This window comes from Bidens hawaiensis, unplaced genomic scaffold, assembly GCF_021521415.1.
Source record: "Bidens hawaiensis isolate Kalapana, Puna unplaced genomic scaffold, B.hawaiensis_p1.1 tig00011760_1, whole genome shotgun sequence".
Classification (NCBI taxonomy): Eukaryota; Viridiplantae; Streptophyta; class Magnoliopsida; order Asterales; family Asteraceae; genus Bidens; species Bidens hawaiensis.
The window spans coordinates 802,888-819,262 of NW_027491931.1; the positions used below are offsets into that span (position 1 = coordinate 802,888).

At 33.4% G+C, this 16,375-nt stretch overlaps 2 protein-coding genes across 6 annotated transcripts in view; both read right to left on the minus strand.

Moving 5' to 3' along the window:
- The window catches only part of LOC143538914 (WAT1-related protein At2g39510-like), a 51,612-nt gene extending 35,725 nt beyond the window's left edge, over window positions 1-15,887 (minus strand). The window contains exons 1-6 of one of the 2 annotated variants that reach the window (XM_077032357.1): window positions 15,514-15,887; window positions 15,368-15,430; window positions 14,976-15,092; window positions 14,666-14,909; window positions 14,427-14,588; window positions 9,424-9,575 (exon numbers count right to left, since the gene is read on the minus strand). In XM_077032357.1, coding sequence (XP_076888472.1) covers window positions 9,424-9,575; window positions 14,427-14,588; window positions 14,666-14,909; window positions 14,976-15,092; window positions 15,368-15,430; window positions 15,514-15,884 — 1,109 coding nt within the window. In that variant the 5' untranslated portion in view covers window positions 15,885-15,887. The remainder of the gene's footprint in view (window positions 1-9,423; window positions 9,576-14,426; window positions 14,589-14,665; window positions 14,910-14,975; window positions 15,093-15,367; window positions 15,431-15,513) is intronic. The other variant, XM_077032358.1, reaches the window with a different exon arrangement.
- Window positions 3,328-7,881, minus strand: LOC143538913 (uncharacterized). 4 transcript variants are annotated; one of them, XM_077032354.1, is made up of 3 exons: window positions 7,686-7,881; window positions 5,559-7,524; window positions 3,328-4,937 (listed from the first exon to the last, which is right to left on the minus strand). In XM_077032354.1, exon 3 carries the CDS (start codon window positions 4,856-4,858, stop codon window positions 3,896-3,898), a length of 963 nt encoding a protein of 320 aa, XP_076888469.1. In that variant the 5' UTR covers window positions 4,859-4,937; window positions 5,559-7,524; window positions 7,686-7,881; the 3' UTR covers window positions 3,328-3,895. The 4 variants fall into 4 exon arrangements, with proteins under 4 accessions (XP_076888469.1, XP_076888468.1, XP_076888470.1 ...); XM_077032353.1 differs by having other exon boundaries at window positions 7,638-7,881; XM_077032355.1 differs by lacking the exon at window positions 7,686-7,881 and having other exon boundaries at window positions 5,559-5,642; window positions 7,251-7,631.
- Window positions 15,888-16,375: the final 488 nt, after the last annotated feature.

Below are 16,375 nucleotides of genomic sequence, written 5' to 3' on the forward strand. Positions count from 1 at the left end.
TTACGTCTAACCACCTAATCCTAAAGTCACGGAGCTCTGATACCAATCTGTAACACCCCGACCGATGGCGGATTATACATCGGGGCGCTACGAATTGTTTCATTACTCGCGACACTATTTGGGTGTCAATATTTAATAAATACATTTCATTGCGCATGCGCATAACACACCATAAAGTAACATAAATCACATATCATAACTCAAAATATTCAAATACATAAATTTGTCTTGTTATATTTTAAACTAGGTCCAAAGTAAAAGAAAACATCCTACGTGTCCTCGAGTTTCCAAAAGCAGCAACAGCAAACCTGAACATGTGTTAAAATAAAACGTCAACACTTGCGTGTCGGTGAGAAATCAAGTTTAATAGATATAAATAGATAATAACAAAGCACTGCGCGCGACATGTGTATAACTGGTGTTCAACATAGTGTGTAAACAGATTGTGATCAAGCCTAAATAGATCATAGCTCATAGTTCATAGCGTGCTCCAAATCGAGCAAAAACAAATAATCAAACGTGTATGTGCAAACAAACCAAGAAAATCGTAAATGATAGGTCTCCCGTGTTCGTCTAATGGATCCATGAAAACTTCGGAATAGGCCGATCAAATCGGTTAATGATTCTCACATACAAATATACAACACTAGTAAACGTCCATAACACATGGGTTTTGCGCATAAAATTTCATAAACAAGTTTAAGACTCAAGTTGTACGAACACATGAACATCCCAAAACGTTGAAAGAAAAAGGGGATTAGGTTCGAGATTACTCACTTGTAAAAGGTGTGTTGAAAGATAATGCAAGAACCAACTTTTAAACAAGCGAAAGTTAACCTATAAATAAAAGGTTATTGGTTTAGCGATTGGTTTTTATGTCTTGAATATATGCAAGTCACTTAAACAAATTATTTAAAAAAAATATATATTAAATATTTACCGAGATTTCTGGGCAGAAAAGAAGAGAAGACGGATTGCAAAGAGGGGAGTTGGAGGCGTCGCTGAGGATCTTCGGCTGAGAGTAAGGGAGAAAGATTTTGGGGAGTGTTTTAAGTGTTTGAGTGTAGTGTTTAATTATCCAAGAAATTAGTTGTATTTATAGGAAAACCCCAGGGAACACATCCCTTGAATTGGGGAAAAGATCTTATCAAATCAAAGCAAAAGATATCAAAAGCAAAAGATATGGTGGCAGCTACAGGGGATGGGGAAGGCTGACAGGTTACTGTTCATAGCATGGGAGGGGTCAGTCAAAGTACTGTTCAAGACATGGAAAAGAAGATTTTAAAAGATTATGCCAGTTACTTTTTCTAACAACCCAGAGGGTTGGTAAGCAAGCTGCGCCGAAAGTGACTTTTCGGACAGATGTCAGATCTGGCCTACTGTGCCCATACCTTGGCAGGTATAGCACAGAAGATAAGATATTTCAAAAGCATACAGGCTGGCTTAAACTGGAGAAAAGACTTAAGTGTCTAGCGCGAGAAGGCTAGAGTGCGCGAGGGCGAAGGCAGACAGAACAATCCTTAGCGCGCCGCGGGAAGAACTACAATCCTTAGCGCGCCGCGGGAAGAACTACAATCCTTAGCGCGCCGCGGGAAGAACTACAATCCTTAGCGCGCCGCGGGAAGAACTACAATCCTTAGCGTGCCGCGGGAAGAACTACAATCCTTAGCGCGCCGCGGGAAGAACTACAATCCTTAGCGCGCCGCGGGAACAGTTCGCCTCGCGAATCGCAGGAACAGCTGGTCTTCACGCAGGCTTCCTTGTAAGGAGTCTGGCGCGTGGAGCTGCGCAGACATCCTTAGGCGGGAAGAACCAAAGCACAAGCAAAGAGTTAAGAGAAAGAGGTTCAAGGCTTAAGGGTTAAGCAGAGGGGCGGGACGGCGACAAGAGAGAAAAAGGGGCGGGACGGCGACAAGGAGTTATTATTATTAGTAATATATATTTGATAAATTTATAAAGATTATAATCAAATTTTAAATCTTAAAATCGGATCCGAAAACGGGTTCCTGGGTCGGGTCGGATTTGGGCAGATGTCACAGATGAAATGTTGAGTGACAAGCAAATGGAGAGTTACGTTTAGCTTAGCTGGAGGTGAAGCCATATTCGGATCTATTGATGCTTCGAACAAGGATCGTGAAGAATTCGTGCTGTCTAAGTATGTGTCAAAAATGATAAACAGAGAAGAGTAACTACTGATCTTTATTATATGTAACCAACAAAAACACACCAATCCAGTGAAAGATTACAAGATCTTGATTACTTACAAAATCATCAACACAAAGATTTTAATTCCGGACGTTTAAAGATCTAACCAGCTATGATCTCGAACAACTCGAACAGAAATCAAACCCTAGATCTATCTGCTCATCTAACAACTTGAAAGTGAGAATACCAAATACGTCTGGTAAAAATAAATCCTGTTTTTAAGTCTTCATATAAACTTGGACAACAACACTTCAAGCCCAACTGCTTCAGCCCACTTTGGCCCATTAGCTTCCAGACCCTTAAAACCAAGCCCACATGTATCCAGCCCAATATTATCCAGATTTTACCTTACAAATAAAACATTGAATTGATATTAAAAACGAGTATAAATTTTATTCTTTCAACACCCACCCACAATTCAATGGCTAAATACATCAAACAAACACAACTTATTACACAGTTCTGTATGTTGACTAATTAGCAGACCCTTGGTAAATACATCAGCAATTTGGTTTTCAAATTTAACTGAAATAGTTTTTATTGTACCTTTTGAAATTTAATCTCTTAAGAAAAATAAATCTAATTCAAAATGTTTTGTTCTCTCATGGAAAACAGGGTTGGCTGCAATAGATATTGCAGCCATATTATCGCAGAACATATTAACAGGAACACTAACCTTGATTTGAAGTTCGGACAACAAGTTGATTAACCACATTATCTCGGATGTTGCAGCACACATTGCACGGTATTCTGATTCAGCAGAAGACCTGGAAATGGTTAACTGCTTTTTGCTTTTCCATGCTACTAAACACTTTCCCAAAAATACACAATAACCGGTGACAGATTTTCTTGTCTCCAAGCATTTAGCCCAATCAGAGTCCGAATATGCCTTTAAATCCAGAGTATCACTTTTACCAAACAAGATGTCCTTTCTAGGAGCACCCTTCAAGTACCGTAACACTCTCAATGCAATTTGTAAGTGTGTATTAGTGGGCTTATGCATATATTGACTCAGATAGTGAACAGAATATGCAATATCTGGCTTAGTATGTGACAGATAAATCAATTTCCCCACAAATTTTTGATAACCAGATATATTGGTTAAAGCAACATTTTTCCTTTTTACACATATTGGTTATCACAAAGTGCTGTTCTAGAGGACAACTAACTGGTTTGCACCCTGTCATTCCATACTCAGCTAGAAGATCTAAACAATACTTTCTTTGTGACAAACAAATTCCTTTGTCAATTTTAAGAACTTCAATGCCAAGAAAGTATTTAAGATCACCAAGATCCTTTATCAAAAATTTAGTTTTAAGAAATTCTTTAATTTTAATTATTTCTTTGTTACAACTACCCGTTATAACAATGTCATCAACATAAACAAGTAACACAATAAACACAGAATTACTTGTTTTTACAAACATGAAATAATCACATTGACTTTGAACAAAACCTAACTCAATGAGCACATTTACTAGTTTTTCGTTCCACATCCTAGGCGCTTGTTTCAAGCCATACAAAGATTTTCTTAGTTTTCACACTTTAGTTTCTTCTTTAGAGAAATATCCCTCACGCAAAGACATATAAACATCTTCATGTAAGTCACCATACAAAAAAGCATTATTAATATCTAATTGGAAAATTGACCAATCATTTTTAACAGCTATTGATAGCACACATCTAACAGTCACCATTTTGACCACAGGAGAAAAAGTTTCAAAGAAATCAACTCCTTTTTGATTAAAACCCTAGCCACTAGCCTAGCTTTAAATCGTTCTACTTCCCCATTTGACTTATATTTAATTTTGAAAATCCATTTACACCCAATAGTTTTCCTTGTAGGCGGCAACTCAACTAAATCCCATGTATGATTTCTATTTAGAGCCTCTATTTCATTATTCATAGCTGCGACCCAATTTGGATCAGTTGCAGCTTCTAAATAACTTTTAGGTTCGGATTTTTTGTCTAATAAGGAAGTAAAACACAAATTTTTCGTAGACAAATTAGAATAATTGACTACTTTTTCAAGACCATACTTGACCTTGCCTTCTACAACAAAATCATTTAAAGTTTTAGGAAAACTAACATTTCTAGTAGATCTCCTTGACACAACCGGTGTAATGTGTTCAATTTCAGCCTCTATTCCCTCAGAAGCATGATCATTATTATTATTTGACACAACATTACCCCTTCCTACATCCCCAACCTTGCTAGAATCTGATTCCACACTACCAGGCTGCTGATCAACATTACCTGCCCTGCCCTCAGTGGTAATAGAATCATTTCTAGACTGCTGAGACCGATGGGTAGAGGTTTCATGTCTGTTTGGATAAGCTATAAACTCATCATTGGGAAGGTCTTGGTCATTTGAACGTTCGGTTTCAGTTTGATCAAACAAGTCAAAAAAATTTAAGTTGTTGACATCAGAGTTAATTGTGTCAACATCTTTCAAAACATTATTATCAACAAATGGGAAAATAGACTCATAAAACTTTACATCCCTAGAAAAAATTATTTGTTTTGAGTCTAAACTCCATAATTTGTAACCCTTTTTATGAATAGAATATCCAAGAAAAACACATTTTTTAGCAAGACTTAAAAATTTATTTGTGTTATTTAATACAGTACTAAAACATAGACAACCAAACATTCTTAAATGACTCAAGACCGGTTTAAACCCATTCACCAACTCATACGGAGACCTACCATTTAGCACAGAGGATGGAGTCCTGTTAATCAAATACGCAACAGTTAACACACATTCTGACCGAAATCTAAGAGGAATCCCTTCTTGAAAAAGCAAAGCCCTAGCTACATTTAACAAGTGTATGTTTCCTTCCAACAATCCCATTTTCTTGAGGAGTATAGACACATGTTGTTTGATGAATAATGCCTTTTTCAAGGCAATACAAGTTCATTTGATTATTTACAAACTCAGTTCCATTATCACTTCTTAAAGCTTTTACATTTTTATTAAACTGAGTTTTAACCATATTTATAAGATTCTTGATATTATCAAAAACCTCATCTTTATGTCTCATAAGATAGACTCACACTGCCCTTGAATAATCATCTACAATAGTGAGAAAATATCTATACCCCTCTCTACTTGGAACCCTATAAGGGCCCCATACATCAAGGTGTATTAACTTTCCTAGCTCCTTGGAGTGATGATCACTCAAGGGAAAAGGTTCCCTGTGCTGCTTTGCCTTATGACAAACATCACAAGGAACAAGTGAGTCTATATTTTTAAGACTAAGACGATCTTTTAATACTTTTAAAACAATGTCAGACGAGTGACCTAACCTAGCATGCCATAAGTTAACAACCCTATAGCTATTAAAACACACCTTATCAGTTACAGTAGACCCACCACATATGTACAAGCCATCAATTTGATTACCAGTCACCAGGACACTCTTTGTTAAAGAATCCTGTATGGAACACTTAAATTCATCAAATGATACAGTTAGCTTGCTATCCTTAGCAAGTTTATGAACAGACATAAGATTCACATTATAATCAGGAACAACAAAAACATCACATAAAGTAACACGATTACTTAGTTTAATATTTCCAATTTTAGTTACCACAACACTAGTTCCATTAGGACGTTTAACTTTTATATTAAGATCAATAACATATATTGGATTTATTAAATCTTTATCAGTCATAACCATATGTTGATTTGCTCCCGAGTCTACCACCCACCCAGTCACATTGTTAACATTACTAGAACTAGCAAAACAAAACTGAGGTTTAGTAATACTCATAGAGCAAAACCAAGGACTCATATTATCTGACACATTACAACTTTGATGACTATCCCCCGTCTTCTCATCTAACAAGCTTAACAACCTAACAATTTGTTCAGAAGAAAGACCACTAACAGATGGGGTACTAGTAGAATTATTAATAGAAGCAACATTATCAACCACAGAATTATTATTATTATTATTACCATTTGTCTTTTTACCTTGTCCATTTCTAGGCTTCATCCAACTAGGATAACCAATTAATTCAAAACACTTATCTACAGTATGTCCCATTTTATCACAATGAGAACACTTCACACTTTGATTTGAACTCTAGAGGTATTCCTTTTATTGTAAAATATGTGATTTGATTTAGAAACAAATCCCATATTTTGAGATTGTCCCTTTTGATTACTACTACTAGACTGTCTATGTGATTCTTCCCTAGAGATTATAGAGAACGCCTCCTTAACAGTGGGAAGCTCATCTCTAGTTAGTAGATTTGATCTAACAGATTGATAGCAACTATCAAGTCCCATTAAGAATTGCATTAGTTTAATCATCAAATTGAAATCATTAAATTTCTTAGAAGCATTACAAGTACATGCAGGTAACTGAAGAATCTGGTCAAGTTGTTTCCACATAATGTTCAATTTATGATAATATTCAGACACGGGCATGTTATTTTGAGAAAACATATTAATTTTTTGATACATGTTAAACACAATTGACCCATCCACTTTATCATATGTCTCTTTTAATTTAATCCAAACTTCAGAGGCCAATTTAGAATAAACTTGACCAAGATATAATTCCTCAGAAACAGAGTTTAAAATCCAAGTTAGCATAATAGAATTACACCTATCCCACTGTTTTGAAAGTATCTCATCGTCTGTGGATCTAATGCAAGAACCATCTATAAAACCGATTTTGTTTTTTACTTGAAGTGCAAGACTCATTGCATTAGACCACACTGTGTAATTTTCAGATCCAGATAATTTGATACTTACAATAGTGAGACTACTAGAGTCACTAGCATGTAAAAACAAAGGATCACTAGCATCAAGCTTACTAATCAAAGTACTAGAACTAGAAGCATCACCCATACTTACAACTAACAAGAATACACACAAAGATCAAACAACATGCAACAATTAAAGAATGCAACACACAGAACAGGGGATGTCTCTCCATGTTATCCACTTGCTGGAATACCTAACCAGCCAATTATGCCTAAAACAATTAATTCATGTAATAAAATTAACAAGAAAAATGGAACGAACTCACCAAGGGGCGCCCAAGTTAGGGTGTTCCTTCCAAGAGTCAAGACCTACAACCTTCACTTAGGATTATAGATCTTTGATAGAAAAAAAAACTAGGGAGAAGCGAATCGCCAACCGCCGTAAAGATAAGAACCACGTGACAGAGTCACTCCTCAGATCTAAACGCCAACACTAGAGAAAAACGCCCAAAAAATTAGGGTTCCGAATTGAAACCCCTGAATCTTTGCAAATAATATTGATACAACAGCGGAATCCCAAGAATCAGAGCTCTTTATGCTCTGATATCATGTCAAAAATGATAAACAGAGAAGAGTAACTACTGATCTTTATTATATGTAACCAACAAAAACACACCAATCCAGTGAAAGATTACAAGATCTTGATTACTTACAAAATCATCAACACAAAGATTTTAATTTCGGACGTTTAAAGATCTAACTAGCTATGATCTCAAACAACTCGAACAGAAATCAAACCCTAGATCTATCTGCTCATGTAACAACTTGAAAGTGAGAATACCAAATACGTCTGGTAAAAATAAATCCTGTTTTTAAGTCTTTATATAAACTTGGACAACAACACTTCAAGCCCAACTGCTTCAGCCCACTTTGGCCCATTAGCTTCCAGCCACTTAAAACAAAGCCCACATGTATCCCAGCCCAATATTATCCAGATTTTACCTCACAAATAAAACATTGAATTGATATTAAAAACGAGTATAAATTTTATTCTTTCAACAGTATGTCTTTGAGTCTTGTCGATCAAATCTATACGAGATAGTGAAGTTCGTGTTCAAGGTCTCGGAAATTGTTTTGGGTGAACACAAAATGGTATCTTGTGACAGTCAATATTTTTAGAGTATAAATAGATGCTTAAAGATAATAGAATACGTTTTGCAAAATGGGGTTTTACATATAACAAAATGACAAACTTATGTTGTCATTTTTATAAACTTTAAACAAAGTAACGGTAATTGCATTTAAAGATTATATTAGGATCATTGCCGGACGTATTTTATTAATAATAAATGTATTAAATGTAGGGAGCAACATGTGTAAATAAACATGATGTACTTTCGAACATGTGTAGTGGTAGGAAGATTAAGTTTTTTAAATGAGATTTAGGTTTGATCATCACATATAATATTTTGGGAAGGGTAGCTCAATGAATAAACGTGTTTTTATCATCAATGGGTTTTCGAGCGGTTGAGTTTTTCCTAGAACTGAAGATAACCTATTGGAGATGTTTAAGGGCTACGTACGGCTGGGTTAGACCAGCTGACAGTGAAAATTTTCCATTGAATCACCCTGTACTGAGTACCTAGACAATTCTTTATTTGTTAGCTATTAAAAAAATATATAACATGATATATCTACAAGAAAGAAACACATACAACATGATCATTCAAAGTCATTATCACCAGATATTATCTCACTATCAACAGCATGTTTTATCCTGGGTGCCTTTGCCATCACAGGGTTGTTGATCTACTGAGTCTTGAGCTTTTTGGTTTTGATCCTTGCTCTTGCCCCATAGGACCAGATACAAGCCAACCACTATAACTACTGCTCCAACAACACTGTAAAAATATAAACAATCTTTAGAAGTTTTGTTTAAATGCATACACAATTATCCTTTCATCTCGAGAACAACAAAAACTATTTTCTTGTGGTTTTCTAATACAATGTACTCTGTATATGCTCCATGCACGACCCATAAAGAATTTACGATAAAATATAACCATTATCGGTTTGGTCAAAGTATGATATTTGACATTAAATATGATTATATAGTTTGGTCTCAGAAGAATTAAGGTCAATAAATTCAAGACTTATAATTGTAGCTTGAAAGTAAATGTCTTTTGATAAAGCATGGATGGAATATGTTTTGAGAACTCTAAATAAAAAATAAAAGATGCTACCTGGTTTCAACTATATCACAATCCGATAAAGTTCAAAACATCAAAAAATTGTTACTTGTTTAGGATCTAACGTCTCTAGTTATTTATACTTAATTATTTTATACTTTTTCATCAACTAAAGTACTCCTAAATCTACCTAACCTGCTTAGAACAAGGTTTGAATCCTTGATCTCTAAAGGGATGGAACCTGTTACCTTATAACTAAATAAAAACTAGTAATAGCATAAGAAAGTGATCAGGTAATCAACATTATTACCTTCCCAAGTTCAGTTTCTCGGCTAAAATGGAAGACCCCAAAATGGCGATAATAACCATCCCAAGGGGGTTGAAAGCGGTCACAAAAACCGGTCCTCTCTCCTGCATTACTACTCCGGAAATGTAATATGCGCAGCCAGAACACATTATACCCTATATCCACACCATGCCAAGAAAAACAAAGTTGTCAAAAACAAGCAAAGAAACTGGCAAATATATTGGTACACAACAGGTAGCTTAATTCTTCACTTTTGTGAATATTCACATAAACATGTACGCCGAATTGTCTCATTTATGCAGCTTAAATCATAATATTTAGATTAAAAATGTTGAAAATTAGATTCAGAAATCCAAAGTTATGAGTGCCAGCTTGGGTTCAGAAATTTTATAAGTGCACTACAAAGAGGGAGTGAAGGATGTTTATCACAAGGCTGTAAAAGCCGCTAATAGGACAGTGGCGTGGGGACTAATGATTAATCAGGGATTAATCGTATTGGACTTTAATGTATTATTTCAGTTTTTTTATATACACATGCACATTTTTATATATAATTTCTAGTTTTATATATACACATACACACTTTGGCCGGAAATTGGTTGGAATCTCGCTAAAACCCGCTAATCTTGGCTGGAATCTCGCCGGAAACCGCCGATTTGGGCCGAAACCTCGTCGGAAAATGCCAACTAAGTTCTATTATTCCCGATTTTAGCCGGATTTGACCACTAACGGATTAATTGACCGTCTAGTTCATTTGTTTAAAAATGAATATGTGCGTGTTCATTTATGTTTGTTTATGTAAAATCTAAGCAAACTGTTCACGAACATAAATGAATAAAAGATAAACACAAATAATTGAACATATATCAACATGCTTAAATGAACCCAAACAAAAATAAAGTAACACACTTAAGTGAACACAAAGAAACATAAACGAACATATATGAACAAACATTCACGAACATAGATGAACAAACGAAATATGTGTTCGTGTTCGTACGTTTAATAAAAAGAATACAAACTTTTTATTCATACACGTGCACGCTCATTTATTAAATAAACGAACTTCCCGCCAAACAATTCATGAACAATTCACTAAATATTCTTCCCGCCAAACAATTCACTAAATGTTCGGTTCATTTGTATACATACTTTTAACTTCATTTTCTTAAAGTAATCCTTATAAAGTTTTAACTTTATTATCTTAAAGTAATCATTATAATTTATATATATATATTTTTTAAATAGACAGCTTATTAAAATAATATAAAGCATTTGTTGTGAGACCCGATTAAAATGAAGGATAACTGTAAATAAATTATTAATTGTTCTTTATAAGAAATGAAGGATACATTATAAATTAAAAAACAACAATATATGCACGTATTGGTTTAAGGACCAAATTCAAACATGAAACCCTAATAGCATTCAAATTTTACCTATAAAATTATATGGGTGGTGTTTTTATAATTTAGAGAATTGTTTAGGGTGTCGTGAGTAGAGGAGAAAGAAATGCAATAATTTTTCTGTAAATTTGAAAAGTTCATGTAGCACCCTCTAAATATTTTAATATTTTTTGAAAATAGTTGTGAGTAGAGCAGAGAGAAAAGGTAATGATATTATAATAAATGTACATAGAAAAAATTATTATTTAATTAAACATGAGAGAGATAAAAAAAAACAATTATTTTAGTCTAATTCTAGCTTTAGAGAGAGAGGAATGGACGGGAATACTCTAAACTAATAAACCAATAATCGAATTCTTTATTTATAGCTTGGTTAGAGCATTAACAATTCGTCCATCAAATTTATTGAGTTAGGTTCTTATAATATAGGAAATAGTTTAAGATGTTGTGAGTAGAATAGAGAGAAATTATAGTGATTTTCTGCATATTTGAAAAGTTTATATAGCATCTTATAAATTTTTTAATATTTGTTAGAAGTAGTTGTGAGTGAAGAGAAATAAAAGATAATAATAATGTAAAAAAATATTATTTAATAGAAACAGAAAGATAAAATGTAATGTGTTTTCATATAATTTTGGATTTGAAAATAGAGGAAGAGATGATAATGCTCTTGAAGCATTCACATCATATCTATTAAATTATGTGAGTTTTATAATTTATGGAGTAGTTTATGGTGCTATATGAGTGATTGTAGGTAAATAGAGAGAAAATGTAATGAAAAAGATAAAGAAAAATATTATTTAATTGAATCTAATTAAGAAAGAAGAAAAAGTGAAAGTGTAATTTTGAATTTAGAAATATGAAAAGATTTGTGAATGTTCTTAAAATCTATTTTGAACCAAAACTAAATCAAAATCCGAATATTTGGGTTTTTGAGTTCTTAAGAAACCTTGTGGGCCTTGGTTTTTTTGTTTTTATCATTCGGATGTTTTTATCAAAATCCGATATTTTTGTTTTGAACCAACTTTTTCAATTTTATGCAGAACCCTACCATAGTCCGTGTCACTTGCCAAACCAGGTCACCCATTTAAACTTGCATGACCCATCTTCCATACACTGGATAGGTGTCCGCACGATGCTGCGGGTGTGCGTGGAAACACGTCATCGAACGCATAACCAGTGTCAACACGTAAACAATGTCATTCGCGTAAAGTAATTGCAAATAAATCATTTTTAATACCAACCCGATTTGACTTGTATCATATTCTGACCGGACATTGTTCTAACTCAAAACCTGTTATGACATGAACCCTTTCGACCCGAACCTGTACCGATTGACGCGAACCAAACTAACATTTTTTTAATTGACCCGTTCTGACCCTAATCCAGTCTTAAACAAATCCAAGCCCGCCCGACCCATTAATGATCCTAACTCGCAAACACGTAACATGTAAGTTTTCTAGAATTTAAAAAGTATGGCAATGTCATTTTCAAATTAAGGAAAATAAAATGTTTGTTTTTATGGTGTAATGCTTTTAAAAAATAAATTAACGTGTGAAAAAAATTACGGCCGTTAAAATGTTGTGGGGGTGATTATTTTATAATAAAAGGTATATGTCTAACTATTTTAAGAATTAACAAAAATTGAGTAAAGTTTAGGGACCTAAGTTTTATTTATTTTTTGTAAATGAAAGTTTATAGAAGATATTGATCATTCTACCCATAAATTTTAAAAATTATATGCATTATAGTTTGTATATAAAATAACAAGTTCGTTATCTCTTAAAAATTAAAAGTTTCCTAACTCATGCCTTATATATATATATATATATATATATATATATATATACTAGTTTGATCCTCCCGTGTTACGGGGGCTTATTTAAGTTTTTGTTTCTAATCGTTTTTTGCTATTTTATGATGATTTATTTTATTTTTTAACGTAGTTTTGTTTTAATTTAATACATATATATTAGTTTGTAATTATATTTTTTAGTGTTAGGGTATTTCAATTGAGATGTGTAGGTTTTTTAGTTTTTTAACAAACAAATATGAACACAAATATTCGTATAACGAAAAGAGGGACGTTGATTAAGTTGACGATGGTGGGTAGTATTGGAAGTTAACCGTCGATGGAGATGATAGACCAACAACGGAGAACATGTAAAGGAGATAAATTAAATTAGGGTTTGATGATGAAAGTGTTTACCAGTAAATAAGATCTTATAACACATTTGAGGGCTATTATGGTTTGGTAAGACCCATAACCCGTGGAAATTATTTTTTGATGATTAAGAGGTTATTTCACAAATAAATGAGATGTTATAACCCGTTTAAGGGTTATTCGGGTTTGGTGAGACCCATGACCTGCGAAAATTATTGTTTGATTATGAAAGAGTTTCACAAATAAATGAGATGTTATAACCCATTTAAAGACTATCTGGGTTTGGTAAGACCCATACCCGCGATTTCGGGTCAAATGCATGAGAAGTCTCCATTTAGAAATCAAGCAATCTGGTGGCTCTAGAGAATGGGGGGAGCAACCTGAGAACGACACATAGAATTTTATGGTAGACAATTATATAGATATATATATATATATATATATATATATATATATATATATATATATAGGGTTGAAATCAATTAAGAACCATTAATCTTATTAAGAACTTTAAAAAATCATTTCAACCAATTAGATTTATTTATTAATATATATTTTTAATTAAAGATAAGGGTATTATGGTCTATTGAACAAATAACCATAATAATAGATCTCCTAGAAAATCTCACTAAGTATTCGTTAATGAATAAATCTCCCCAAATAATTTTTAACCTTCAAAATTAGAAATGTTATCAACACATGCAATTTTCATGTTGGTTTTTTTTTTCTTTTTACATATATGTATATGTAATTTTTATGTTTTTCTTTTTCTTTTTACGTATATGTAAGCTTCTAGGTAATTTATCTTTTATGCTTTCATCAACAAATGTATTTTTCAGATTTGAGTAATTTACATGAATGAATCATAGCCATTTGATCATGTTAATTAATGGTTGAGATTTAAAATTACCAAAAACCGTCATAGTTTCCTATAATTACTCTTTCATCACTATAACCGACATAGTTTATTAGAATTATTCTTTCACCATATGTTGTAATGCCACCTGTCAAAACTCTATTGGTTCTTACCATTCTTAGGAAACTCTTTCTTTTTATTTGAACCATTTTCTATATATATATATATATATATAGTTGATTAAGATCATATGAAACTACCCAAATTTCACAACACCTTGACATATCACCGTAAATTAAGAGTGTCACAAACTTCCAACATTTGTGACACTTGTGAGGCGTATAGCTAACTTTTTATGCGAGATTTATAAATCCAACACTAGTCATAATAGATGAATTGGCCGTGATAATGTCAATTAAAATTGGAAAGTAAAAATTCGAAAGACATGAATCGAGTAAAGACTGTTATAGTTTTCATACAAGGGAATTTATTTTCGTACACCATTTTTTTCTGTAAACGGCAGTTTTATGTTTACTAGATATGGTGTCTCGAAACAAATCCCCTTGTCATATTTTCTTACACTGTAAATTGCCGCAAATAGTTTGATGTCCCAGTTAATTGCCCAGATTGAGGCATTGGCCCTCTCAGCAACAAGAGTGAGTACAGAGCCTTCCAATGAACCAATCATACACACGAGCGTTGTGAGAGAGAGCTCAGCCGGGTACGACTTCAATGTGATTGCCTTTTTTGTATCAAACAAAGAAAGAGAATAAGTATCTTTTGCCACCAATATTTGGTTGCAATATCATATAAACTTACTTGGACAATGACAAAACTTGCCCAACAAAAGCAACCCGCGGTGATCATGAGAGATCCTTTAATCTGGTCTTGAGAACTAACAATGTTTATAGAATTTTGATGATGAAGAGTATGATGATTTGTCCATGGAAATTGTAAAGAAGGGCCTCTTATCAGTGTCATTATCATGGCTCCACCAACCGTCACTAATGTCCCTATGATCTTCCCTTGGCTATGTAAACTCTTTATCCTCACCATCTCAAGTCTACCAAAATATATTAAAAACTAAGCTGAAGTAATTATATGTTAACTTGAGGAATAAGAATAATACCCAAAGAGCCAAGCCATAACAAAGGTAATGGCAGGGAGAATGTTGCACATAGCCGTCGCGAAAGTCGCCGTCGTAAACTTCATTCCGGCAAAGAACAAATTCTGGTCTATCACTGGCCTGTTAATTAGAATCGTCCAATATTATCATTGGAGATAATACACGCAACCTAGTTTCTAGTTTGTTACAAACTAGTCATCATTATTCATTCATGCATATATGTTAAACACGCATGCTACGGACGTTCAGCATAGTTTATGACAAATGAGAATTTGCACAAATTAGGTAAATTAATATAACAAAAAGAACCACAACTGTACGTAACTCTTTCAATGTTTAGTTTTTCCTTGTTATTTCCGGTTTCAAAATTAAAATATTGATTACCGAATACATACTCTAGTAATCCCAGCAACATGATCTTTAGGAAGACCGAAATCGTCATCTTTGGCCTAATATTCCTGTTTGCACAGAAAAAAAAACAGTGATCAAACAAATGATAATTAGAAAGACAACCATAGATTCATATGACTAATAAACAGACTTTTCAAGGAAGAAAGCAAAAGGACCAAAGAAGAGAGCTGCGAATGCGTTTCGGTAAACCGCAAAAGTGTAATGATTCAAGCCTTTGTTTAGTGCAGACTTGACAACTAAACCGTTGACAGCATACAGAGTTTGCAACAAAATCATGAACATAAAAGGCCTGGTGCAGACATATGCCCTCCGAAACCACTCTTTAGACATGATGCTTTTCAGGTTTTGTTTTGTTTCAAATCCAGATGGTTTGTTGTGGTATTTATACACAGGTAAATCAACAAGAAAAGCCACTTTGACCATGAAAACAAACATATATGTTAGACATTGACTTTTTGTTTTATTACTTTTTGTTTCAACAAAAAATGTGTACAATAACATGCAGACACGTATCCATTTTTGTGCGAGTTTATACACTACATCACCACAGGAATATATGAAAACAACGTTTATCTAAGATCCCCATAAACATGCTCCATAAATATTAAACAACTAGTTTTTTTCCCTGTATCACGGGGTTATTTTACATTATTCGTTTCTAATATTTATATATTTTTTTAGAACTTTTTAATTTAGCTATTGTATGAAAGTTAATAATGTAATTAGGACTTAATGATGAAATGACTTTAAAAATAAATAAGATGTTATAACCAATTTTAAAAGTTATCTGGGTTTGATAAGACTCATGACCATATTATTTTTTTTTGTGGAAAATTCCCAAAATAAGCGTTTATGAAAACGTTTTTCAGGTTTTAGGTGCCATTTGTAAAAATTCTTAAATAGGCATTATAATCTAGTCATGACGAGTAGTTTGTATAACCAATTAAAACTTGACACATGTCTTTAAACTAACCATAACAAGCGGATTTACT